The sequence below is a fragment of the Antennarius striatus genome, chromosome 3 (genome assembly GCF_040054535.1).
Source record: "Antennarius striatus isolate MH-2024 chromosome 3, ASM4005453v1, whole genome shotgun sequence".
Taxonomy (NCBI): domain Eukaryota; kingdom Metazoa; phylum Chordata; class Actinopteri; order Lophiiformes; family Antennariidae; genus Antennarius; species Antennarius striatus.
The window spans coordinates 21,736,856-21,764,650 of NC_090778.1; the positions used below are offsets into that span (position 1 = coordinate 21,736,856).

Below are 27,795 nucleotides of genomic sequence, written 5' to 3' on the forward strand. Positions count from 1 at the left end.
CTGAAGTAACTTATTAGATTCAATATACCAGCACTAGGTTGAAATTAAACCTGAATAATAGTTTCTGGGAAACATTTTATACTGCATGGTCAACTTGGGACAAAGTAAATTACACACAATGTTTTTATATAAGACATCACTAAAATCAAACATTGCGCTGTTGAACAAGAATATTCTCTTATATATGAACATTATTTTATTTCTATTTTGCTGAAATAAAACCCACAATGTATGTTTTATGGTATGCCCTGTGGTGTCAGTGTTTGTTTTTCTCCTGGTGTTCATCCAGTATTTATTCATTATGAAATGCCTGAGCAGTGGATATGTGCAATTTCCTCCTATCTATCTATCTATCTATCTATCTATCTATCTATCTATCTATCTATCTATCTATCTATCTATCTATCTATCTATCTATCTATCTATCTATCTATCTATCTATCTATCTATCTATCTATCTATCTATCTATCTATCTATCTATCTATCTATCTATTCTTTGGCAGCAAATACACATAGCACAAAGCATACAGCAGCTCTGTAATTAAAGATACCTATGATTGGAGAAACAATATTTTACAGCCATTAAAACTTTTTCAAAGCTCAAAGCCTGGAAACATCCAGACTAAATCCAGAGATATGCTATACTGCATGTTGGGTGTGTTGACGTGTGGGTCACCAAGCCCTGCCAGACGGAAATAACTCACCTTGCCCCCAAAAAATGTGAAATATGGCTTTGTGCTTGGCCTGTAGCCACAGGTCACTGTGATTGGTGACCTTTTTGAGTTCAAATGCTTCATTTCACTGATGGCTTAGTGGTGTCGTGTTAATATCTTGAATGTGGTCTGTGGGTTTATAGATTTGCAGGACCGGAACAATGTTAAGTTGTATTAGTAATAACAAAAGGACTGGTTACTTGTATTTATTTATATTTATTTGATTGAATTGACTTATTGATCTGTCATTTCCTTCGATTATTGCTAATCGTATCCATAACAGCCCGTTTTTACATCATCTCCCCACCAGTCATTGTGTATGTCCCATACTGTAACACATCTATACCCCAGCTTTAAAATTCTATTTAAGAGGAGATTGTATTCCACAAAAACTCATGAAACTTTCCTCGAGACTCAACCTCCTAAAGTGAAATTATTTGTATTTTCAGATGAGAGTTGGCGGGTTTGAGAACTGAACAGACATGTCAGGAGCCGTCAAAGCAAACCGTGAATGTCACCGTCACATTCTGACAGCAGCTATCCATGGAAAAACACGGGGAGCCGCGGATAGGCTGAGCCCCGCTAAGCCGCCTCCTCGTGACGTCAGAGCCTGTGACTCCAGAGCATAAATAGCGGAGCTCTGCGCCACTTCTGCAGGCTCGAGGGTCAACTGAGAAGCACCGCAGCTACGTTCTCCCGGAGCAGGAAGCAGCCCCGCTGACAGAAACCCGTCTGTTTTGTTTCAACGTTTATTTGTCTACCCAGCAGCTAACATTACCGACGATGAACGGCCAGATGAACGGCTTCCATAACTCCCTCATCGACGAGGACTGCTTCTTGTTCACCTCGGAGTCGGTCGGAGAAGGACACCCCGGTGAGACGCAGGGTTTCATCAGCTTACCTGCTTGCGCGAAGCGATGTTTGTTTTTGTTGGTGTTTCCCACGTTTGACCTCCTACGGTGCCAGAGTACATGTCGCTGTATTGATGTGGACCAAAATAGGCCCTTTCCATCATTCACACTGAACAAACGGCCTTTTTCCGCCACTTGAGTGTTAGCCGGGGCCGATCTGAGGAGCACGCGCTGCTAGCTAACGTTAGCTAGCTTATCCGTGGCGCGTGGCCCCTCGACATCAGAATGTCAGCGCTCCAATCACAGCTCCGGAGAATGTTATTTCACTGGTTTTACTACTACTTTAAAGCCATTATTCTCTCCTGGTCCATTAATAATCAAATATCCATAGATCGATCACGGTCACAGGCTGTTGGCGCACGAACCCCCTTCCTGACCACATGTCCACGCGCTGAAATGGCGATTGTTTCGGGAGACCCTCCCATCCGCGCCTCTCCCGTGGCTCCGCCCCCGAAGACGCTGTTTTGTTATTGACTGTTTTGCATTTCATTTTGTGCAGACAAGATCTGCGATCAGATCAGTGACGCAGTGCTGGACGCCCATCTTAAGCAGGATCCGGATGCCAAAGTTGCATGTGGTGAGAATTAATTGAATTAAAACAATTAATCTGTCTTCATGCGTGAAGTGGAATAATTATATTTGTGCCTTTTTTTGTGTGATTTTTGCAGAAACCGTTGCCAAAACTGGGATGATCCTGCTGGCGGGTGAAGTTACATCACACGCCACTGTGGACTACCAGAAAGTTGTACGAGACGCTATTCGCCAAATTGGATATGATGACTCTTGCAAAGGTGTGATGTGTGTTTTTCTTTTTATGTATTTGTGGTTTGTATGGTTTAGTGAGTTGGCTGTCGGGTGGGATTTGAGAACATTGTCTTGAGCTGTTTTCCTCTGCACAGGGTTTGACTATAAGACCTGTAATGTTCTCGTGGCTTTGGAGCAGCAGTCTCCTGACATCGCTCAGGGTGTTCACATTGATCGTAATGAGGAGGACATTGGAGCCGGAGACCAAGTCAGTTGTTGGTGTTTGATATTTTGAAATGTTAAGTTCTCCAATTACATACTTGTAGTGTTGGAAACTATTTTTAAACAACGAGTCGATGCGTTTCCCCTTTAGGGCTTGATGTTCGGATATGCCACTGATGAAACCGAGGAGTGTATGCCTCTCACAATAGTCCTCGCCCATAAACTGAATGCCAAGATGGCGGAGTTGCGTCGCAATGGCACCCTTCCATGGCTCCGCCCAGACTCAAAAACACAGGTAGAGCTTTAGAAAAAAAAAGGAAAAATATGTTTTTGGTTGATGGGATTGAACTCAGATATTTTTCTCCTCCTTAGGTCACAGTTCAGTACCGCCAGGACCGTGGTGCTATGCTCCCAGTGCGTGTGCACACAATTGTGATCTCTGTCCAGCATGATGCGGATGTTTGCCTGGAAGAGATGAGAGATGCCCTTAAGGAGAAAGTCATCAAGGCCGTTGTTCCCTGCATCTATTTGGATGATGACACCATATACCACCTGCAACCTAGCGGAAGATTTGTTATCGGAGGCCCACAGGTATGTTTGTCCATCTAAAGCCATTAAGCCTATGAGTTGCGTATTGGTTCAACATATGTTCTTCCATTACAGGGTGATGCTGGCTTAACGGGTCGTAAAATTATTGTTGACACATATGGCGGCTGGGGAGCCCATGGCGGTGGTGCTTTCTCTGGAAAGGATTACACGAAGGTGGACCGTTCTGCTGCGTATGCGGCGCGCTGGGTGGCCAAGTCCCTGGTGAAGGCTGAGCTTTGCAGGAGAGTGTTGGTCCAGGTGAGTGGTTGTCAATACCTGCCAGCCATCAGGTGAATGTGTCAAAGGTTCTTGAAGTTTTTATAATCATTTTACTGCGTTAGGTGTCCTATGCTATTGGAGTTGCCCATCCTCTCTCCATTTCCATCTTCCACTATGGGACGTCTAGTAAGAGTGAGAGAGAACTTCTTGACATTGTGAAGAGGAACTTTGATCTCCGTCCTGGAGTCATTGTCAGGTAATGTATGACCTGAAGCCACCTGCCACTCAGTGAACAGCTTCTGGGTCCTCCCCCTTTCCTTTTAATATAATTTGTATTTGTTATAATGCAGGTTTTCTTTTTGAAATTGGTGGAATTTTTTTCTAACTCCAGATCAAACACTATTAGTTTGCCAAATAATAGGTCAACATAATTGTGTGCCTCAGAATTAAAGGTTAAGCTTGATGGCACTGGTGAGGACATAATTTATGTAGTCAAACTGGTTTCATTTTCTTTGAATTGGATGAGTGTTGTTTCCATCTGCAAGCTGCAGTCAACACACAACTCAGGGTTGGCCGGGTAAGTGCCAAAGATTCATGTTTCCCTCTTTGCCAGCTGGTCTAATCTTATTGAAATTTTCTTTTTTCTTTTTTTTTTTTAAAGTTGTTGCTGTTGACATTCCCGTTGGCAGATATGATTGGTATGACTGTGTTTGTGGTCACCTTGTGTGACTGCTGTTAAATATGTTGATTATGTATTCCAGGGAGCTGGATCTGAAGAAGCCCATATATCAGAGGACTGCAGCCTATGGCCACTTTGGCCGTGATTCCTTCCCTTGGGAGGTGCCCAAAAAGCTCAAATACTAAACTTGTTAAGCTTTTGCCCCCAGGCCTGTTGGTGTATACTACAGAGAAGCCTCCAAGGTTCCAGGGGTGAAATGCACTTATCTTTTTCATAATAATGGTATCACTCCTTTCCTCACTCCTTTGTCTTGTTACTGTTTTCTGCTGGGTGCAGTATCATACTGGGTCAACTGAGGCATGCCTCAGAAACTTGATGTTTTAGGATTGGATGGGTTCCATGATCCCATTCACCATCATTGTACTTGGTGTTCTCTCAAGTCGTGAAGTTCCCCTGGTTCTCGTTGTGATAGACCCGTAATAGCCGCAATCAGTTCTCCTTTTGGCATTCCACACTTGTCAGTGTCGTTCGTCTGTCATTCAGTGTTGTATTGACATATTGGGGTATATGCAGTAACCCTCTTAATTTACTGGTGCTACTATTGCAAGGTGTCTGAGCAACGTTTAAAAAAAGCCTATTTACCATCAGAATTAGAGTTGCCTGATGTCGCACAGTCTCATAAATTGAGCTGTCTAAACATTCCTCCTGACTAAATCTGGTAACATAATTCCCTGACCCAGTATTCTTTTTCAGCTTTATTCCTTAGTCTTTGTGTGGAGGATACTAGAATGGCACAATTTGAATGAAGGGATGTTGCAGTTTTGATGAAATGCTATGCATTGCAGGCAAAGGGACATACCAAAATCGGAATTACTGAAGCTGTAAAGAAGAGTGACGCCTCAGATGCCTCTACAGACCTTTGCTGTTTTCTGACGTAATACAGAAAAGTCAGAAGCTGCTATGCCACTGCTCTGGTCTGCAGATGTATTGATTATACTTGATTATGATAGAAATTGGATTGTTGGTGCATTGAAATTAAATTTTAGCAGAAAACTTTTTGAAATGTAGTTTCACTATCTTTATGGTTTGATGGCTAGAGGACCTCATTTTCTTAGTGATGGCAGGTGAAACTGCAGTGAACCCTGGGTCCCGTCCTTATTCTTAAGGGAGTGTTCTCGATCAGTCTTACTGACCACGATTTAAACCAACACTATTTATCTGTTCTTTGAAACTCGGCGTGGATACAGAGAAGCCGAGGTTTCAGATGGCAGCTTTAAACCAACTTGGTTATTGAATCTCGAATTCCTTTTGACTTGACATTTTTCAGTGTTTTGCTTGAGGTTCCAGAGTGTTGTACAGAAAAGCTTTGGCCAGCCTCAGCTCGGTACTGTTAATCGCAATTTTACAACCGTTTATAATTTGTGGACTGTAGATCTTTTTTTTTAAGTGGGTTAGTTTTTGCAGTCAGTCAAGAATTGTACCAATTCTTGGATTCTAGTACCGTCATGAATGGGGATGGCTACATTTGGTTGGTGTAGTACAGAGAAACCAGCCTTGTTTACATGGCAGTCCCATTTGTGGCATAGGTTAAAGTTTTGGTTTTGTTTCCTTGTACCACTTGGAGGTCACCACGTTGGCAACAGTAAGTGTAAGAGTGCCTTTTCTATTTCCTCTAGTACCTGTTTGCTTTTCACTCTTCTACATTCGTTCAACTTCCAGAAGAACACGTAGCTCATTCTACTGTATTCTGCTTCATGTCTAGAGTGGGTAGTCTCCTTTTGCTCTGTAATAAACTACTCATCACACCAAACCCTCTGTGTCATGAATTTTCTTGTTTGCTTAATTTAAGGAAATCCTTGTTAGTGTAAGGGAGAAAGATTGTAATGGTTATTGAGTGTTCATACAGACATCTGTTTTTGTCTCAAATTGCTTGTACTCATCCAAAAAGATTGTTTTAAGGTCTGATTAATGCTTCTGTGTTTAAAAAATGAAAGTGAAAATTTTAACTCTCATTTCATGGGTTCATGAAAGCAAATCTGGATGATGGTTATCTCCAATACCTCACAAAAACTCAGTCACTGAAATGTTTCACTAAAACATCAAATTGGTTCTAATCAATCTCAAAAGATCTTTTCATAGATAAAGACAACGCAAAGAACTTGTAGTCCATTATGGCCTGTTACTTATAAAATGTGTTTTACATGGTTGTGACAAGGCCACAGAATTTGACCACAAACCTTAACCTGAATGCATCAGGAGTTAAATCAGGTACATTATTTTATATCTGCAACGTTCTTCATTCTGTGATAAGCAGGACTCATTTTACTTTTAATTAAAACGTCTGGAAAAAATGTAGAATTTAATAGGAGTGTTAAAAAAATATTCCGAATGGCTTCAGTAGCATATCTGTTGAGGGTTGTCATAAGGTGAGGTTTCACAATGTCAATTTTATCTAACACATAAAAATATTCACTGGTGTGATATCCATGGACTTTGTAATGTAAGTGTAACCAATAAAAGATTCTGAAAGTCAGGATGACCTACCTGTTGTCATGTCCAAGTCATTGTGACAAGTCATTGGGAAGCCTAGAAAAATTAATAGAAAACCAGCTTCAAAAGGTGCCATCAAAGTACACAGTATTCATTGTCAGGAATTCAAAGAAAAATGGAACTGGCTTTGTATGGCAGTTCCTTCACATCAGTTTTGTGAATCTTGCTCTGGTGACACAGAGGGCCATGAACAGAACTCAAAATGGATCCCATAGAAAATCCACTATGTACTAACTTCATGACGTGTGAGAGAACATGTTAAGTTTTGTACTTCAATATATGGTGTAGACAAATGACACAGCCAGTGGCTTCAGCTTTCAAAGAAAATTACATTAGTGGTCTTTCCTGTTAAAATGGTTCTATGAAATTTCTACTTTGAAGGCTGAGATTGCTCCCAAGGGCAGTGTATGCAAGTTTTGTCTTGAGATCCTGTCACTGAAGATAATGAAGAAAAGTCTTTTTATCTTCTTGTCTGATTATTTGCTGTGTCATATTTGCAATAATAAATGTCAATGGCAAATGAATAACTAACTTGAGGAACAAGTCAGGAGCAGAATAGCAGTAATTGCACAAAGTAAAGCACACCCAGTGCAGGGAACAACTCATGCCTGAGGGTGGGGCCAGGTGCTCCGAAAGAGGAAGCTCCGCCCACAGGTGTACCTCCTGCATGGGAAAAGCAAATAACTGAGGGGACCACCACGCCCTCATAAGAATTCGATACCTTTTGGCACACTGGCAACCTTATTCATAGAATAGACTAACAGAAAGTATATCAACATCATTAAAGGCATCAGTCGCTATACCTCAAGGCGGTAGAAGATGAAGAACTGCGTCAGATCTTTTTTTGTTGTTGGTACGGGACATTGTTTAACAGCTTGTTGTTGATGCGACACTGCCAACAATTATTTTACGTGTATACTCTTCTATGATTTCCTTTTCAATTGTTAGTTTCCTTGTTGGTGTTAATTCTGATCATCTGATCGGTTTTACTTTTTTAGGCAGCTGCCATGCACGTCTTATATTCGAACACATTATATTGCTGTACTTACAGACTGAATTAGAATGTACAGTATGAGTTGTATTTGTCCTCTTCATACTGCTGCTTTGAGTTCAGCAATGTACGTAGCTGGCATAGGAACAGGAACTACAGGTTTTTAATCAGTGACTGTCAGAATAAAAAGGAATTTGTGCGTGACAGATTAAACTTTGATTTGATAACAAAGGTCAGACACAATATGCAAGGAATCTTTCCTGCCCGACTCCATTTGCAATCAATATATTGTACTGTAATATAAACACATGGATCGCGGAGACCTTGGTCTTGGTGTTATAAAGCAAAACAACTGTTTTGCTGTCTAGACTTTGCCTCCATCAGGTCATGGTAACTTTTAAGTCTTAAAGTGAAGGCATTTTGTTTGACTTTATCTTAAATTAAAAAAAACTGGAGAAACCCATTGGGTGAGAGGTGGGCAGGCCTTCAAAACAGACAATCTTTACGCTCCCAGGAACACCTCAGCTGACACGCAAGGGGGAACTGGAGCAAAGTGGAAGGTGCGAAATAAAATCAGGTTACAAACAAAATCCATCAGGAGCATGAATAATAATTCATAATTCATACAATTCCTCCTCCCTCTGGCAGTGCAGAACAAACCAAACTAAAAAGATGAAACCAGATGCCAGAAATGTACTTTTTCAGCTAAATGTTCATGCAGTAATCAGCACCTAAATTGCTTTTATCACTCCTTTACCAAATTACTTCCATTTATTTACATTATTTTGGGACATTCAGTCACATCTGGAATCACTGTCTTCAAAACCTGGCCCAGCTCAATTCAAGTACAGTTACATTGGGCTACGCACTACGATTCATGCTTAAATAACACCATGAAATTCGGCGCTAAAGTCCTGTCTGCAGTGTCACGACAGCAGCTGTGCATTTCCACTACCTCAAAGCTCAGCTATATTTAACTCTGAATGGTAGGGGGTTGAATTGCAATTACACTTCCAGAGCCTTGAATGGGCAACATCCCTTACCCCTGCATTAGTACTGCAGCATGAACAGTGCGTGCTGCAGATGAAGGAAAAACATTTTCATATACATTGTACTCAGTTCGGGTGGGACAAATGTGCTGACGGGCCTCAAATGCACCACCATTACTCCTCTCTTTCTCACTTGATGTACCATTTATTGAAACGTGCAGTTAAACCAATATTTTATGTTCATATTAGTTACAACTGAACACAATGAATTATTCCCATAACAGAGTACCGTGTATAGGTGGCAGTGTCTGTACTGTCCTGTCATTTGAAAGAAGGCGATGCGGACAAGATTAGAGGGATGGTGCAAGGAAAAAATGTTGTTATGGACTAAAAAATGTATTTTGCTGTTTTAGGTGCTTTTAATATTCCCACAGGTGACACACAGCAATGTGCAGAGCAGCGTAGAGTTTTGAGACAGTGAGAGGAGCAGAGGGTCAGCTGTTGAGCTGAGGTCAGTTGGCTTTCTGGACAGTATTGGGTTACAGCTGATGCAATGCTAGCAGAAACATTCTGTTACTCTACTATCATACAACTAACAACTGAGTTCATACTGTCGTCTTCTGTTACGTCACATCTTTGAGTCAACTGTAATTGAACGGGGAAAGAAAAGAATCACTATATCGGAATATTCAAAGCAAAGATGGACAGGAATTCATGTTTTTCAGCAAAGCTAGAAATATATTTTGCCACATGCAATTATTCTGAATACATTTAAATTCTAATTACATAGTAGTCCTTTCACAAAGATGGGAAAAATAGATTTTATGTGTTTTGCATTTAACAATTTTAGGTTAATTTTCAATACAGTGGTTGAATGGTGTAACTGTTGCAGAAGTTTAATCAGTCAATAAATGAAAGACGAAGCTGTCCTGCAGACATTTCAGTGACTACCAATCAGCATCTAAGTGGTTTGCAAGGGCTGATATTCACATGGAAAACAGAAAGATGATGCTCATGGCCAGAGAACGTTTGGAAATCAACTTATTGAATAGCTGTAAAATAATGTATTTACAACAAATGCTACTAAGAACAGCAAATCAAACAGTGCCTTTGAAAGGCCCTGTCTGCCTCAAATGGTGAGCTATTCTATGAAGTCCTCCTTACATTAAAAAAATATTACTGCTGGATTGTTTTAATAAAAATATACACAATACTAGTGGAGATAATGGGGAGATACTGAAAGTGATTACTGAAGGATCAAGTGTTTAGTTAGGAACTTAGTGCAGTAGTTTCTTCTGTCACCATTGCTAATTTTTTTTCTTTGGTTATTCATGTGTTGTGCTCGTGCGTGCAACTACATTCCTCGTGTTAACTGGAGGTGCATTACAACCGACCGGGTCAACCTACTAAAAGTTATGAGTAACAGTTGAGAGAGGAAACCTGTGGAGCACAGCTGAGTGAGTGACAGGGTTACACTTCTGTCCTCAGGACATTAGAGAAACTCTGACAGATGACTGAAAAGTGAACTTGGAAAGGATGAATGAGGCTTTGGGGGTTTGTGTATTTACATGTATGAGCGACCTACAATATGTTTAGTTTGTTATATAATTAATTTCAGCCCCCTTTTACTTTTTACTAAAAGTATTTGCTAGTATTTCCAGTGTGGTACAGTGATAGGATGCCCCCCATGCAGTAAGTCCAGCTGTGAAATTTCCTTGCTGCTAAATATTCCATGATCAACTGTTAGAAGTACTTTAACCAAGTGGAGGTGATTAGGAACAACAGCAGCTCAGCCCAATGTGGTAGTCCACATAAACTCACAGAGCAGGTTCAAGAGAGGTGCAGAGGGCACCAACTTTCTGAAGTCAATACTACAGAAAGATCTCTAAGCTTCATGTCATCTCCAGATTAGCTCAAGAAAAGGCTGTAGAGATCTTGATGGAATGGGTTCGTCATGGATGAGCAGCCGCGTCTAAACCTTATATCACCAAGGACAATACAGTGTGGGATACAGTGATAGATAGATATATCTTTTATTGATCCCGGAGAAAATTTCATATATCCACTGCTCAGGCATTACATAATGAATAAATGCTGGATAAACACCAGGAGAAAAAGAAACACTGACACCACAAGACATACACTACACTAACAGACACATGCAGCACTAACAGGACTTATATACTAATCTATAACTAAAATATAAAAAGTATACAATAAAATAAAAAATAAAAAGTGAAAATTAAAATAGCAGGAGGCCCACATGGTGGGTAAGGTACATGTACATCCTTCTTACATTGTCAGGCATGTCACTATCTAATATCAGAACATCACAACACCTTGGCCCCACTACACTGCAGCACAGGCTGACATCCCATCTCCTCCCCTCCATTCAACCCCGTGCTGACCTCGCCACCTTCCCCCCGCTCCTCCTGAGAGAGTCATCGTACCCCTTGATGGCACGGGGCACGAAGGAGGACCTCAGCCTCTCTGTGGAGGCGCTGTGTGACAGCAGTTTGCCGCTGAAGGTGCTCCTCTGCTGGGAGAAGGTGGTGTGCAGGGGGTGGCTGGTGTTGTTCATGACGTTGAGCTGGAGCTGGTTCTGTTGGCACCACTCCATGAAGTCAGCCACCAATGCCCTGTACTCCCCCTCATCACCCTCCCGGATCCACGCCACAGCGGAGCAGTGGAGGCCTGTCATCTGCAGTGATGAATTCTGCTTCTCTGTCTGCCAATATGATGGACTGGTCTGCGGTTGATGGTTATCAAGACAGCAGTATTTCTCTGACTGTATTGTGCCAACTGTGACATTGGTGGAGGGAGGATTATGTTTTAGGGTTGGTTTCAGGGAATTGGGCTTGGCCCCTTAGTTCCAGAGAAAGGAGCATTAATGCCTCGGTATAGCAAGATGTTTTGGACGATGTCATTCTCCTTACTTTGTGGGAGCAGTCCAGACTTGACCCCTTCCTGTTCCAACATGACTGTACACCAGTACACAAAGCAAAGTCCATAAAGACATAGATGAGTGAGTTTAGTGATAAAAAACTTGACTGGCCTGCACAGGATCCTGACCTCAACCCAACAGAACACCTTTGGGATAAATTATAGCTGAGACTACGAGCCAGGCCTTTTTGTCCAACATCAGTGTCTGACCACACAAATATTGTTCTGGAAAAATGGTGAAAAAATTCCCTTAAACACACTCCTTAGCCTTGTGGAAAGCCTTTCTAGACACATTCAACTTGTTATAGCTATAACTACAGAAGCATCAATAGAAGCACTGGTTTTTCTTGTTCAAACTTGTTGTTTTGCAGATGGAAAAACAGAAAGTACTGAATTTATTCATTGCAAGGCCATGAGACCTCTGTCAGACTGAAATGTCAATCAGGCCCAAGACAACTAAAATTTCTTTTTAAAGCCATTCAAGTCCATTTTGTAAAATCATATATAAATATGAATGTAGCAAAAAAATGTTTTAAAACCAAGCTGAAATTAAACTTGTTATAGGCACTTTCTTACTTTAACTGAATTAAGCCACTGAGAAAGCTGACATTTCCTCATAAGACTCTATGGTTGAACACTTTTGCTTTTAAAGTTAGGCTAGAATGTGGTGCATGTTCAACAACTAACATAACCTGTCCTTATCCACACACAGCTTTGTGACTTTTGTGAATAATTTACTGAATTATGGTAATGATTGTAATGTTTGCGGGTAGAGAACTGAATTATAATAACTGATGAATAAACTGAGAATATGTTTAACAGTAAAACGGCAACATCTTGTGATATGACAATTAAAACAAAGGTTGGGATACAAAAACACAGGTCTGCATTTAAAACAAGAACCAATAGTGGTGGCACAAGAACCAATAGGGTGGCACGGTGGCGAAGTGGTTAGCGCTGCCGCCTCACAACACGGTGGACCCGGGTACGAGTCCCGCTCTGTGCGGAGTCTGTCTGCGTGGGTTTCTCTCCAGGGTCTCCGGCTTCCTCCCACCTCCAAAAGCATGCGCTTCAGGTTGATTGGCCATTCCAAATTGCCCGTAGGAATGAGTGTGTGTGCATGGTTGTATGTGGCTTCGCGGTGCACTGGCGTCATGCCTCGCCTCACGCCCTATGCCGCCGAGATAGGCTCTGACTTCCCGTGACCCGCTGTGGTGGATACAGCGGTGGTGATCTGGAGATGACTGGCTGACCAATAGTCAGAGACTTCAACATCCTGAGACACCCCTGAATTCAAAATTTTACCCTGATCTACTTGCATAGGTCAGATAGTGCTCTGACCTACTTTCATAGATCAAAGCACTAGCTTTGATCTATGATCTTATTCACACTGGCCTTCTCCTTCGTCTTGCGGTCTTATCCGGTTCCTGAGTGTACAAAAGTTGAAATTTGACCTTGACCAAGCTTTCTCAAGGTCAAGGTCATCATCTCATCTTCATCCCCTTTGCCAGCCGAATAATTAACTTTTTGTTTCATCTTTCTATCTGCAACGGTTCTAGAGATATTTGGTGGACTGACAGACGGATGCACACACAAATACTGACAATTACAATACATCACCGCCTTAAAACAGGATGTAACAAATTCATACTGCCACCTGCTGTGGGCCATGGTGTAGTAGGACACCTGAAAATTGATAATTATTTTGTCATTTCCTAATATTACAAGCGAATTCACCAATACAGTTTTCGGAATTTCAGAATGGAAAGTCAGAAGAAAGTCTTGATTTGTTAAATTTACCCAAAGACGTGATCTTTTCCACAGTATATAACAAAGAAAAAACAAACATTTTATGGCTGCTCAATTCCAAGTGCAGATTCAGACACATTTGGACAGAAATAAACACCATTTTACATTTAAAATTTTCAAAAAAATGTTCTAATGTCAAAAATAAACTATGTCAATAACTAAAAAAATAAATTAAAATACGAAAAACAGAAGACTCTACACAATCACATCATCAAAGACACATTCAACAGTCTAATTCAAGATGAACCAAAACTATAATCTCATTTCTCTAACCATGATCGCTGACAGACATGTTTTTTTTTGTGGCATTTTAACAAATTAAAATTATAAATCCCGTTCATAAAAACTTTTACATTTTTGTAAACACAAAAAAGGACAAGTCGTTCACGCAACAAAGGAACGGGTAACCACACGCTCCATATAAGGAAACCTTCTTGAACTGGCAGAAACATCATTTTATCAGTCCAGTAAACATGAACTGTTCCCATAGTTGTGAATGAGGGTGTGAGGTAACAATCTGAGGTCATGAAACTATAGTAAACATGAACCTGACATTAAACTTCTAATCATTCTGTTCATGATAGCTGCTGTTTCCTCTCCTTCAAAAACCCAAGTCGGCTTTGCTTTTCGGGGCTTCACTTGGGTCTTGGCTGACGTTCACTCCTAACACCAGTGAACAGTGTTGAAGCTTTGCAAGAGTACAGAACTGCAAATACAGCATTGCTCCTTTTGCCTTCAGCTCCTCCATCATCATGATCTACTGTCACACAATACAGCTCAGTGTTTGTCTCGTCTTTTGTCCATTTCTTTTCGTATTCGAGTCTCTAAAGCTGTCCTCATGGCTGAATCCAGGATGTTCTTCTCAGCAACACGTTCCACCACCTTCTCAGGTTTGTCCTCCTTTAGAAACACACAGATCACTGAAAATTAGCTGCTGGCCACCTTATTTTCTTTACATAGAGAGAAACAGTTGCCCGGACTCTAACTAAAACAAACAAACAAACAAAAAATCGAAAACAACAACAACAAATGCACACTAACCTTGTGCACAAGAAAGGAAGTAATGGAACCAGAGTCTGCCTGATAGTCGAGCCAGAAGAGTTCAGTTCCATGAGTCTCCGTTTCTGTGCTTGACCCACTCTCGTTCCACTCTTCTGCCTCAACACCAGCCTCTGGTTCGGATCCATCTGGAAATGAGCAAAAGCATGCAGACTGTCTTCAATCAAATCCGTGGATTAACTGTAAGCAACACAGGAAAGAGAGTGTCAAACGTACGTCTGCGCCGGGGATGGTAAACTTGAATATCAGGTCGACGTGGTCGTCTAGGGGTTGTTGTGTGTCTTCGCCGCTGAAGCTCCTTGGCTTGCTTCACCTCCTTATCATAATCATCTCTTGAAGAGAAAACAAATACTGTATATTTGTTTTGTTAAAAGTGCAAAAAACACAATTATTAAAACCCCTACAAGTTAAAAAACAACATTTTGATCATGTTGCACAGGTCATTTACAAGCTTCCAGTCCGGTTTGCATTTTCAATACAAGTTTAACAAATAAAACCTTCAATATCAACTTTTTAAATTCCAACTTTTTCCTGCTCTCAGTAAAGTTAAAATGTTCTTTTCTTGACATCTGGTTTAGTGAGAATGCATCAAATGAGTTATATTATTATTCTTTACATAATAAAGTTAAACCAGAAAGTAGAAAATGAAACGTACTCTGTAGAAACCTCACAAATCAACAGAAGTTTTGACAGAAGAAATAAGAGTCACAGCAGAAGCGCTGGGCCTGATGTTTGATGACTAAACTTACATCTGATCCTCCCTTGACAACAAATAAAGAACAAACAAACAACGGGATTTTTTTTTCCATCATTGCAATTAAAAAATAAATCAGTTCAGCCTCCTCAGACTTAACCAATAGGCCCAAACCACCTTCCGTTATATTTTCGCTTTAAAGGTAGCGTAAAAGTAATACCCACTACCTCTCCTGTTAAAGCGCTTTACTCTTCTTTTTCTCCCACATTAAAAAACAAACAAACAAACAAACAAACAAACAAACACCCAGCTTTTGTTTTACAAGCTGTGAATGCTTGATGCTAAACAACTACTGTAGATCCAAAGCTAGCTAGCTAATAGTCAATTATGAACATTACCTAGCAATCTGGTTCCTCCGGATATGATGCAGGAAGCCGTGGCTCATATCTAAACGACCACCTGGTTTATATTTTAATTCATGCACTTCTTCGTCTCCTAAAATATCCATCTCAACACACAATTAAAGACAGGGACAGTGTTTGCTAAAGGTTACAGCAAGTCTTGAACTGAGTGAGAGCAAAAACTAAATGTTACAACAGTAATTTGTTGTCCAAAATTAACGCTCCCGGAGTTAACGATTTAAAATGATATAATATTTAAACAAAGAGGCACAATGACATCTAAAGACTAAATCTAGAACCACTCATGCGCAAGAAACATACATTAACCATATAGACATTAAATACTTTTTTTTTAGGTTGGATAATGTTGCTAAAAAATTGGTAAGCAGTCTCACATTTATCGATGAAGCGAGTCTCAAACCCTGGGTTAGGTTTTGATCGCTCTTCGGTTTTTCCGACGTGCAAACACCGCGAGGTTCGACGCAGATTCCGCCATCCATTCATTTCCTCAAGAACTCTTGTGTTGTCTTTCTTGTTTTTGACATTTAACTTCCCAAGCTAACAGATGTGATGGTGTCTCTAAAGCGGGAACGAGAAGCAGAGCTGGACGATGATGGCAATGAAGACGGAGGTGAGTTAATTTACGTCTGACGTCTTTTTTTTACGTTTAGTTAGCCGTAAGCTAATGTTAGTGGAGCGCTTGTTTTTAGTAAGAAGTTGGTTCAGCCCCGCGAAGGCGGATCAATAAAACTTTGCTATTGCTTAGTTTTAACTGGATTTTTAAGTTAAAATCCAGTTAAAATCCACTCCGTATACCAAATCCATTAGCTTTCACAGTCTATGCGCTAGTAGGCTAGCTAGCATGGTTAGCTAAGCCTGCTTGCTTGTCAAAACGTTGATATGCTGTTCTCCTCTACTTGCTTCATATTTCAGTGGCAGCCAAAATATGCCGTGGACGCATAACAGAAGACAGGAGAAGTCGCCACTGTCCATACCTTGACACTATTAACAGGCAAGATAAAGTTAATTGTATATTATTAAAAATCCCAGATAGCTATGTCCTCTTTCTTAAAACCAATGTTCTCCACTTTTCCATCAGGAGTGTGCTGGACTTTGACTTTGAGAAACTTTGCTCCATCTCTCTCTCCCACATCAATGTCTATGCTTGTCTTATATGTGGAAAATACTTTCAAGGTATGAATTATCTGTCATTTCAGCCTGTATTGGTCTCTTTGTTGTGTTGTGACTGTTTTTTCATGTGTGTGATGCTTCTAGGCAGAGGACTGAAGTCCCACGCTTACACTCACAGTGTGCAGTTTACCCATCATGTGTTCCTGAATCTTCACACACTCAAGTTTTATTGTCTGCCAGACAATTACGAAATCATTGACTCCTCGCTGGAAGACATAACGGTAAGAAAAGTCATGATCCAAAAGACTCACAGCATGTTAATCAGACCAACCATCGTTAAAGCTGAATTAAGTTCTGTGTCATACTTTAAATCCCATACTGGCTTATGCCAGAGCTGATCTGTATATAACAAACCCAAATGGCTTTATTTATTTTAAAGTAGTCATTTTTTAATATCAGGATATAGGTTATTAACCATCTAGTCTAAAACATGACATCACAGTCCTGCAAAATTTTGTTTGTGAGTGTCCACATCCTGTACTGTCAACATGAGTGAAATTTTGTTTTTTTTTAAGAGTCAAAAGTATTTCTTGAAATATCACATTTTGGTACTGAGATGCTGTCAAAGTTGTTGTATAGCACAAATGACACATCTTGTGTTTCCATTGTCCACCTTCTCTGCAGTATGTGTTGAAGCCAACTTTCACCAAGCAGCACATCTCAGGGCTGGACAAGCAGGGTAAACTGTACCGAGCTTACGATGGGACAACCTACCTGCCAGGCATAGTAGGACTAAACAACATCAAAGCCAACGACTATGCCAATGTGGTGTTACAGGTAATACTAGTTGCTGTAGTGTAAGTTATGTGCCATGATCAAAAAGTTTTTAGATAATCCAGTTTGTATTTTCCTCTATTTCTTTAGGCATTTTCTAATGTTCCACCTTTGCGAAACTACTTCCTGGAGGAGGAAAACTACATAGGAATTCACAGGCCACCCGGTGACATCATGGTGCTCTTGGTGCAGAGGTTTGGTGAGCTTATGCGTAAACTTTGGAATCCAAGAAACTTCAAGGCCCACGTGTCTCCCCATGAGATGTTGCAGGCTGTGGTACTTTGCAGCAAGAAGAACTTCCAGATTACAAAGCAAGGTACAGCTTTGTCGCCAGAAACCATCGTACCATGTTATTTTGTGTCCTGCATGAAGCAAGATCCATAGAGCGCTTTTAATACATACTCTCTTGTGGATCCTAGTGTTGAATTGATTTTCTGTTTTGCAGGAGATGCTGTGGATTTCATGACTTGGTTCTTGAATGCTCTACACGGTGCTCTGGGAGGGACAAAGAAGAAACCCTGTGAGTATGAGGGGAAAGAAAAGTGTTTTAACTTTGCTTGTTTGATTATGTATGAAATTAAAGTCTTTAATGTGACATTCAGATGATTATTTTAAGATGTCAATTGTAAAATAAAATAAAAATACATGACATATCTATTTTTTTCTCTTGGGTTTAATTTATTTTAGTATGTTTGCAATGGAAATTGTTTTATTTATTTAGTTGAAAACTGCAACCTCTCCTCTGTTTTGTATCCTCACAGCAATTATTACAAAAGCATTTCAAGGCTCCATGAGAATCTTCTCTAAGAAACTTCCACATCCTGATTTAGTGAGTTTATTCCTTGTTGTGAAAATAATGAGCTGATGTCTAAAATATGAATAATTTTGCTTATCAATTTCTTCAGAAATGCAGATTAAATGACAGCTGGTTTTAGCACAGTGTTTAACATACATTAATTCAACTTTTGTCAGTTTAACTTTGATATTTGCTTGTATTTTGTCTCTCTGCAACTATTCCAAATTCAAATGAAAGTTTGCAGCACCTAAATGAAAAGCAAAATAAGCTAACAGAAGTCATTTGATTGAGGAAGTTGTTGTTTAGATGGAATGGTCAGTCATTGAATGGTTTACTTATCCATATTTCTTTTGAATCCTTGTGAATAGACAGTTTTAACTTTATTAACAGAATTGACTTGTTTGAATTTCTAGCTGCCGGAGGAGAAGGAGGCCCTGCTTGTTACAGAAGAGTACCAGGAGCAGATGTCAGAGTCTACCTTTCTGTTTCTGACCCTTGACCTCCCAACAGCTCCTTTGTACAAAGATGAGAAAGAGCAGCTCATTATCCCACAGGTCCCTCTCTTCAACATCCTGGGCAAGTTCAATGGGAACTTAGAGAAGGTAACAAGTAATGGATGTCACCTTGTCCTAAATCTAGCATGCAAAATTAATATACAATTGTGGTGGATGACTACTGTAAATGCAATACAGATATGGAGTTGATGGTTTGCTACATTTCACCACACTCATGTTTAAAATGTAATTACCTCATGTCCACAATGTTTGACGTATGCTGTGTTTTTTCAAGTGAGAAAGTGTACTTCATTTCTTGTCTTATTTTAATACAGGAATACAAAACCTACAAAGAAAATTTTCTTAAAAGGTTCCAGCTGACCAAACTTCCCCCATACCTCATCTTTTGCATCAAAAGATTCACCAAAAACAACTTCTTTGTAGAGAAGAACCCCACAATTGTCAATTTTCCTATCACGTAAGTGCAGTTAATATTGTTTGAGACAAAACGCGTCTTAGATTAAAATCCCTGCAGAACCATGACATGAAAGTTGTTAATGGTGATGAAATGTTAACGTGACCTCGTTCTTGTGAATTTAACAGGAATGTGGACCTTCGTGAGTACTTGACGGAAGAAGCTCAAGCTACAGAGAAGAACACAACTTATGACCTTGTTGCCAATGTAGTGCATGATGGGAAACCGAGCGAAGGAGCATACAGAATCCATGTACTGCATCATGTAAGTTGAATTCTGATATGACATTTTCTTGAATCAGATGGTGCTACTGTACTACCAACACGCCCATCAAATGTGTTTCCTTATATTTTGATCTAGCCCCTGTTATGAGTTCAAGTGATGTCATTGTACTTAAATTAGGGAACTGGGAAGTGGTATGAGATGCAAGACCTGCAAGTGACGGACATTCTCCCCCAGATGATCACACTTTCAGAAGCCTACATCCAGGCAAGTCGTCCCACTTTTACTGTGTATGTTGTGACTTTGTAGGCTAGTGGTCCCCAAAACCTGGGCCGTGGACCGATACTGGTCCGTGGGTCATTGGTACTCAGCTGCACAGAAAGAATACATAACTTACATTATTATCATTAATATTATTTTGGAAAATGAACAGATTCTAAAAGAGTCAATGAGGAGACTGAAGATTCATAAGACAGTAGAACCTATGACTTTAAAGAGAAAGAAACCTGAAAAATACTATTTTTTTTATTGTTATATTTATCCGCAACACCTTCAAGGCTGGTCCGTAAAAATATTGTCTGTAAATTAATGATACATACCAACACAAAGTAAACAGTCACTCAGCTGAATTTTATTTTATGACAGACTGTAGTTTTAAATCAATGTAACATGGTCTTCAGCACAGTTTTTGATTTTCATTGGTGTCACTTTTGTAACAAGTTTTTTTTTTTCCTTCTAGATCTGGAAGAGACAAGAGAGCGAGGATGACACAAACAATCACACAGGGCTGTAACTAAGTGTAACATACACGGCCAGAAGCGTACTACTGTGTAAAAAAATAATTGGAATTTGACAATTGAACTTACAAAATTTAGAATGACAGCTGCAAAAAAAAAAAAAAAAAATCAACCACAAAATATTGGGGACCTTTACGTTACAGCTATATAATAAACACACAAAAAAAAGAAACAACCCCAAATTTCTCACATTTTCAGTGTTTTATCTTTTTACTGTGTGGAATTTTCTAAATAAACAAGATCCAGGAAGCGTGCCTTTGTCTTTCTATATGTCTTGGAGTTTTCCATTTTGTTCTTTGCACCAGGAATTGTACAGCAGTAACAGGATAACATGAAGAGAGCCGTTCCAGCAAGTTTCAGATTACAGCGACAGCGACTTTAAATTTAGTAAGTACAGAAACCTATGCTGGAAAATAAACCTGATCCAAGTCTTAGTGGTGGCTTTAAGACCAAAGTTCCTGAAAAACCAGACTTTCTGATGTAGTACCCGTTATGTACTTATGATATGCAATAAAATTATGGTATAAATTCTATACTTAAAACATGCAGACATTGTAATAGGTTAACTTGTTTTGCCTCAGTAGGTTGTATCAATGCCTTCCCATGTCAGTATCAAAAAATTGAAGAATGACCAAGAATTTGGAGAGAAGACATGAAGTTGCCAAGGGATGGATTTGGATCCACAGTGCAGTTGAGGACTCGACCTAAATGAATGTAAATCATTCTTTTCTATTCCAGCAGTCAATCAGCATTTTTTTTGTCTGTCTTTGTCTCTGGTTTTGATAATAGTACTTCTATCAACTTCATTTGATAACTACATTTCTGAATTCCACATTTAATTGCTCTGAACAGTAAAATGGTCGCTGAATAAGACTTCATGAAACTTGACCCAAGCACAAACGTTTACATTCTGAATATAATGATTATTCATTGGTGATTGAAATAGCATAACATGGATTATATAGCAATTAGAGGGGAAAAAAATCAGTGCACTTCAGTTGTAAAGCCGCAGAGTTGTGCTTTAGTTCAGTTCTTCCAGACGTATTTCTTACAGAAGGCCTGATTCTGCAAATAAAAAGGCAGAAAAAAACGGACAAGTTGCATTGAGATGATGAACAACACTTTGTTGTCCTTGCACTTTTAGTTGAATATAATGTGTAATTTTACATTTTCAGGTAAATTTGCAAAATAATTGACTTCGACTTACACCACACTTCTGAGCAGTTTGAATGTTCTTGCACCAGTAGCTTGGACCCCACGTACAATGATTCTTTCCCAGAGGCTCTAATGCTCGTGAAGCAATGCAAAGATCAGCTCTCTGCAGAAGAGATGAGAAACATCCTTAATCAAAAACATATGCTCTATTTTTTGTCATAATTAAAGTCTGGTGATGCATGTGTATTTGCGATAAATGCTTCTGTAGGTCTGTACTACTAAATTATTTTAGTTTGTTTAATAAAACATGTCACTGCATATGTACAAATGTGTTTGAAGGACTTTTTCTTACTTCACAAGCATGTTTACTATCCGGCTGGCTTCCAAAAGTATTCTGAAGTCGGTCACCAAAGATTTTGATGAATGCATCGCACTGAAAAGGGGGACGAGGGTTACTTAACAGTTATACACCTTCATGCGAGGGAAATTTTAATGTTTGCTTATGACCAGACCTTGGGGATGGCATTGGGATGATTAACACACACAGACTGGAGGAATGACGAAGTCTCAGTCTTAGTTGAATTGGGATGCAGGTATAGTTGTCTCAGGACAGCCAGCGTGCGGCAGGACTCGCATTCCGAGGGGACCGCCATCTCTGTAATCATCATCAAAGTATTAAAATTGAATGAACAGTCATGTGTACTCACTGTGATACAAGAACTGACCTGGTAAAGTCTGCTCCTTGAACAAACAGACATGCAACAGCATGCATATTGTGTGAGGTGCTGCAGACGACAGAAGGAATTCAACAATCTCTGTGCCGTATTTGGCTACGAAATCGTCACATTCTTTCTCATAGCTCTCTGGAATAAGATTGCAGACCTCTCCCATGAGCTTCATCAAAGCCTCCTGCAGAAATTGAATGGGAATATATCGCATTATTTACGTGATGTGAAGTGTAGGATTCAGGATATGTGTCTGAAACAAAACAGCTACCTCAGTCATATTTGTGGGCAACAGGCTCTCTAGTTTCCTCATGATAAAAATGCACAAGGTGCAAGCTGGATTGAACAGATCCTGGACGGGATGAGATGATTAGAGTTTTAGTGTTCGGTATTGATTTGTATTTGAACATCGAGTTCTGCTTTCTCATACTTGGGTGTTGTCTGCGCCAAGTGTAGAGCTGGATATGGCTCTACTTGTGGCCTGGTGTGGAAGTCCCAGTGGTTTTTCTTCCTTCTGGGCAGCACAAAGTCCAAAAGCCATACAGGTTTCTTCTGGTGTCTACATACATACATAAGTTTTATTAAAGATGAACAAAAAAAGGTCAAAGTGTTTACTCTCAAGATTTAACATGTGCTAAACTCACCAGGTGACCAGATTCTTGCTGCAGAATTTTTGGCAAATACATGTTCATCTGTGAATCACACTCTGATGCCTGGTCTTTTGGGAGACGTTGGCAAAGAGCATGTAAGCCATCATATACAGTCTCCTGCATGTAGTGAAGTACATAATCAACATGTGGCCTGCATTATAGGCTAGAATATCTGATGAAAGTGACACTAACATTCAGTTTCAGCTGGTGTGTTCAGTAAAGTGAAGTGAAAACGAGAACACACACACACACACACACACACACACACACACACACACACACACACACACACACACACACACACACACACACACACACACACACACACCGAAACAACAACAAAACAGAAGCCAGAGAGCCACCGACATCCTCACCTTAGCATCTCTGCTGAAGATCATGTTAGCTGACAGTTGGACAATTTGACTGCACTCCACACACATATCGAAAACCTAGTATGAAGAAATTATACTGAGATTATCGGCCTCAAGATATTTACAACAGCATTGACTGCCAGTGTTTTTTTTCTTCTAAATTTAATGGAAGGAAATGTTCCTGGAGCCCGACGACATGCACTACTAATTAATAAATGCACTTCCAATTTTCTGCACGCAGACATCTGTGTAAACAAATACATCAACAACATTTTTACTATTAATAAATAACAGCTTGGATGTATTTAATCTATGCAAGTATATAACTATTCCTCATCACAAAATTGACCAGAGGAATACTACAGTATATGCCAGTACCACACTTCAAATTGAACACATGTTCAAGTCTGTGGGAAGTACTTTTTTCAGATGAAAGCAAATTTTGCATGTCATTTGGAAATCAAGGTGCCAGAGTCTGGAGGAAGACCAGGGAGAAGGAAATGCCAAAATGCCTGAAGTCCAGTGTCAAGTACCCACAGTCAGTGATGGTCTGGGGGGCCATGTCAGCTGCTGGTGTTGGTCCAGTGTGTTTTATCAAGGGCAGGGTCAATGCAGCTATCAGGAGATTTTGGAGCACTTCATGATTCCATCTGCTGAAAAGCTTTATGGAGAGGAAGATTTCATTTTTCAGCACGACCTGGCACCTGCTCACAGTGCCAAAACCACTGGTAAATGGTCTACTGACCATGGTATTACTGCGCTCAACTGGCCTGCCAACTCTCCTGACCTGAACCCCATAGAGAATCTGTGGGATATTGTGAAGAGGAAGTTGAGAGACACCAGACCCAACACTGTGGATGAGCTTAAGGCCGCTATCGAAGCATCCTGGGCCTCCATAACACCTCAGCAGTGACACAGGCTGATTGCCTCCATGCCACGCCGCATTGAAGCAGAAAGGATTCCCGACCAAGTACTGAGTGCATAACTGAACATAATTATTTGACTTATTTTGTATTAAAAACACTTTTTTTTTATCGGTCGGATGAAATATGCTAATTTTTTTAGATAAGGATTTTTGGTTTTTCTTTACTTTTTTGCAGAAATCATCAATATTAAAACAATAAAAGGCTTGAACTACTTCAGTTGTGTGTAATAAATCTAAAATATATGAAAGTCTAATGTTTATCAGTACATTCCAGAAAATAATGAACTTTATCACAATATGCAAATTTTTCTAGAAGGACCTGTAGTTCTCTAATTCACACTTCCTTTTTCAAATCTACCACTGTTACATAATCATGAATACAGTCTTTGTTCTTGTTTATTACAAAAACTTATGCGAGATGCAGCGAAGTTCAATAGAGGCAGACTTTAACAGTTATGACACAACAGTGACGTCACTTCCATTGAATTAGACCGCAGATGCGCACTTTATTTTGAAATTGCAATTTTACACAAATTGTAAAAAAAATTCTTTAGTCGTTATTTGATTATTTTTTTTCCTCTTTTATAAATGAAATCAGGCCTACCAGAGCCTTGTGTCTGACGGATGACAGCGGGTCTATGATGAACCTCGACTCTCCTTAAAATTCCCGTGACCAAACAGAAACAACACAGACAGCGACAGGAAGACAGAAAGTGAAAATGGAAAAATTATTCAAATATACCAACTGTTTCCTCGAAATATAGCAATATCATTTATTGCACGGCTTGCAAATACTGAGAAATCATACGACAGGCCTACATTAGAATGTTTTAACACCGGAATAAAGAGCGAGAAATCACGTGACAGCGGTGCGGCAAACATTCCTCCTACCGGGCCACAGGGACACCGCCAGGACCAGCAGGATGAACCCAGACACAGACATGATGTGCGGGGTAGTGATGGCAGTTCGACACTGAAGCTTCGGTACACGTTTCAAACCCTAGAACTACAATTCAATAGAACCACTGCTTCGGAGCTTGCTTTGGGGCGGAAGATAGTCACGTGACAATGACGTCCAAAGCAGCAACAGCTTCGTTTCCCGAGGGAACCACCTGACTGGTTCGCGGTCCAAGCATGTCATTCCCTGACACGCCTCCTCACCTGTGACAGTTTTGAATGTTGGCACCAAAACTCCTTTGTGTACGCTCTGGAAAAGGCAGTTTGTGGGTTTTTGTCGGAGAGTTGTTATTGCTGTTGTTATTGCGTTGCGTTGCTTTTTTGGATCGTTGGATCATTATGGAGCCAGTCAGGGAGACAGGTTGTTCTGAAATGTGGGAACACTTCATTCTGATCTCTGCTGGTAAGGTAGGTGTAATGTCACATCTGTAATGAAGGAAGTCACATGTCTAACAGTAACTAGCTATAGCTATGGTCTACCATCCGTGTATATTGATTAATGATAATAACTTATGCTGTTTATGTGACAACTTTATAGAGTCAAACTGTATTATTATTTACAAATAATTTTCTGTCCAGGTCTGGTTGGTGTGTTCTGCTGAACTGAAGTATCATGGGAATAGTTCCTCCATGATTAGACACTTCACTGCCAAACATGGAGCTGCTGGAAATCAGGGGACCCCAAATCAAGGTTGGTTATATTATTATATTATTAGACACACTAACACAATGTGGTCTGGCTGTGTTTCATGAGTCGTAGGCCAGCTTAACTTAAGTGTAGTTTCACATTAATCTTCTGGTATTATTTTAATCATTTACTTTTTATTTCTGTCTATTTGTCCTAGTCGACCGGAAGCGAGAGCTGGATGAAGCTCTGGTAAATCTGGTGGTGAAAGCCTTTTTCCATCGTGGATGACTGTGGCTTCAAGGAGTTCGTGGGATTGCTTGATCCCTCATACGTTCTTCCATCCAGGCGAGCTCTCAAGAGCATGGTGCTTCAGAAATATGAGGAGGAGAAGACCAAGGCCAAGGCTGTAATGGTGAGGGTGGAGGCTGTGAGTCTCACTGCTGATATGTGGACATCTTTGGGAAACATGGAGGCCTGTGTTGCAGTGACCTGCCACTACATTGAGGACCCGATGAAGGTGGCAACAGTGCTCCTGGGAGTGGTGCCGTTCCCTAAAGCACATACTGCAGCTAACATCAGTGCAGCCACAACATCTCTGATGGAGGAATGGAGACTTGAGGGAAAAGTGACCTCATTTGTGACTGATTTTTTCCAAAAAGTTAAAATGCTGATGATTGTTGTCGTGTTTGTCTTTGAGATGGGAACCTTTGGGAAACGCTGGACCGAGATACGTCGGATTCAAGGAGGGCAAGGAATGCTACTGCAGACGCAACTGTGGAGGTGCAGCGGTACTTAACCGAACCAGCACTGGCCAAGTCAGAAGACCCAGTGGATTAATGGAAGAACCACAAGAATGTTTACCCAAATTTGTTTAAACTGGCAAAAAATTTAATGCACCCCGGCTTCATCTGTTCCATGTGAACGAGTCTTCTCCAAATGTGGAGAAATTGTCACTAAGAAAAGAAACGGACTTAATCCAAATACTGTGGAAAAAATAATGCATCTCAATAAAAATCTTTGACCACCCTCATCCCAAATTATCAGCCCTTCCATAGTTGCACAAGCACACCAAACCAATACCAGATTTTCCCTGCATTCGCTCCTCAACAACACTCCACACATTTGTCAATTATTATAAGTGCATAGAATATAATATTTAGTCTAGGGTATATCAAAATTTAAAATGAAAGATACTTTAAGTCCAAGCAAAAAGGAGATGATTGTGCATGTGTGTAGTTGAAAGCTTCTTGTCAAACTAACTTGCAGTTCAGGGTTTGAACTTTACCAGGAGAGGTCACTATAACTGAAGCTTCGACTAATGAACCCATTTTTGAACCAGTTGGCTCAAATGATTCAGGGCTTCACAAAAGCTTCATTTGCCCATCACTAGTGCGGGGGTCGTTTTCCCGTCTGAAGCACAGATTCTATGGTATTATGCTGCAGATGCGCTGTATGGATTGTAGCGGAAATGCGGGAGGATCGTCATAACCAATCAGAACGGCGCAGTAATGCGCACGCGGTTAGGGTGCGCATTAGGGTGCGCATTAGGGTGCGCATTAGGGTGCGCACAGCAATTTAATTGAATTATGAATAAAAAGGCAATATAAAAACCGGTAGGTCAAAATTTGTGCCCTGTAAAACTTGCACAAAGAACCCCTACTGTTTATTCTAGCATTATGTATTTAATTATATTTTGTCACTTCTAAATCCTACTTAATAATCAAATGAAAGTGTAGGAATCATTTAAAATTATGTAGGGGATTAAAAAAAAGTATTTTTATTAGTCTCTCGGGAAGGAAATTGTTTTTTTCACTTATTCATACATATACAGTACAGGCTGGGGCGCGTACACATACACACGGGATAAAAGTGACAAGAGACCACTAGATGGCAGCAACGAAATGTAGCGCTGGAGTTGGTCATCCAAAACTGTTTAACCCATTTTAACCCAAGTTAACAATTTTTAGATTTTTGTAATGATTTTCAGAACATTTGCATAAAATGGGAATACAAACATGTTGTAACTTCCAAAACTCCTCTATATCAAGCAAGAAAAGAAATACAGGCTGTCCTCAAATGAGGACACTGGGTTGATATGTATACATTCTGACCTAATAAAAGA

The 27,795-nt window shown here is 40.1% G+C and overlaps 4 protein-coding genes and 1 long non-coding RNA gene across 7 annotated transcripts; 3 read left to right on the plus strand and 2 right to left on the minus strand.

The window, feature by feature from the left end:
• Window positions 1-1,354: 1,354 nt before the first annotated feature.
• On the plus strand, window positions 1,355-5,887 carry mat2ab (methionine adenosyltransferase 2Ab). The gene is made up of 9 exons (XM_068309898.1): window positions 1,355-1,588; window positions 2,125-2,202; window positions 2,294-2,416; window positions 2,525-2,637; window positions 2,743-2,886; window positions 2,964-3,182; window positions 3,255-3,437; window positions 3,521-3,654; window positions 4,160-5,887. The coding sequence occupies exons 1-9, from the start codon at window positions 1,498-1,500 to the stop codon at window positions 4,260-4,262; spliced, it is 1,188 nt and encodes a 395-aa protein (XP_068165999.1). The 5' UTR covers window positions 1,355-1,497; the 3' UTR covers window positions 4,263-5,887.
• Window positions 5,888-13,283: 7,396 nt separating this feature from the next.
• c3h2orf68 (chromosome 3 C2orf68 homolog) lies at window positions 13,284-15,695 on the minus strand. Its single transcript, XM_068311405.1, has 4 exons — window positions 15,511-15,695; window positions 14,635-14,750; window positions 14,401-14,546; window positions 13,284-14,259 (listed from the first exon to the last, which is right to left on the minus strand). The coding sequence occupies exons 1-4, from the start codon at window positions 15,618-15,620 to the stop codon at window positions 14,137-14,139; spliced, it is 495 nt and encodes a 164-aa protein (XP_068167506.1). The 5' UTR covers window positions 15,621-15,695; the 3' UTR covers window positions 13,284-14,136.
• Window positions 15,696-15,972: 277 nt separating this feature from the next.
• Window positions 15,973-20,512, plus strand: usp39 (ubiquitin specific peptidase 39). Its single transcript, XM_068311662.1, has 13 exons — window positions 15,973-16,144; window positions 16,447-16,525; window positions 16,613-16,707; window positions 16,789-16,925; window positions 17,329-17,481; window positions 17,569-17,794; window positions 17,924-17,998; window positions 18,240-18,307; window positions 18,688-18,876; window positions 19,104-19,246; window positions 19,372-19,507; window positions 19,646-19,732; window positions 20,205-20,512. Exons 1-13 carry the CDS (start codon window positions 16,084-16,086, stop codon window positions 20,256-20,258), a joined length of 1,503 nt encoding a protein of 500 aa, XP_068167763.1. The 5' UTR covers window positions 15,973-16,083; the 3' UTR covers window positions 20,259-20,512.
• On the minus strand, window positions 20,075-25,152 carry sftpbb (surfactant protein Bb). 3 transcript variants are annotated; one of them, XM_068311664.1, is made up of 12 exons: window positions 24,980-25,054; window positions 24,693-24,745; window positions 23,701-23,824; window positions 23,167-23,241; window positions 22,787-22,909; window positions 22,573-22,701; window positions 22,414-22,494; window positions 22,143-22,326; window positions 21,930-22,072; window positions 21,770-21,850; window positions 21,470-21,580; window positions 20,075-21,327 (listed from the first exon to the last, which is right to left on the minus strand). In XM_068311664.1, the coding sequence occupies exons 4-12, from the start codon at window positions 23,230-23,232 to the stop codon at window positions 21,289-21,291; spliced, it is 957 nt and encodes a 318-aa protein (XP_068167765.1). In that variant the 5' UTR covers window positions 23,233-23,241; window positions 23,701-23,824; window positions 24,693-24,745; window positions 24,980-25,054; the 3' UTR covers window positions 20,075-21,288. The 3 variants fall into 3 exon arrangements, with proteins under 3 accessions (XP_068167765.1, XP_068167764.1, XP_068167766.1); XM_068311663.1 differs by lacking the exon at window positions 23,701-23,824 and having other exon boundaries at window positions 24,980-25,152; XM_068311665.1 differs by lacking the exons at window positions 24,693-24,745; window positions 24,980-25,054 and adding an exon at window positions 23,909-24,170.
• Window positions 25,153-25,321: 169 nt separating this feature from the next.
• On the plus strand, window positions 25,322-26,544 carry LOC137593225 (uncharacterized). Its single transcript, XR_011035098.1, has 4 exons — window positions 25,322-25,453; window positions 25,625-25,736; window positions 25,891-26,085; window positions 26,371-26,544. It is a non-coding gene; the product is annotated as an uncharacterized lncRNA (long non-coding RNA).
• The last annotated feature ends 1,251 nt before the right edge of the window (window positions 26,545-27,795 follow it).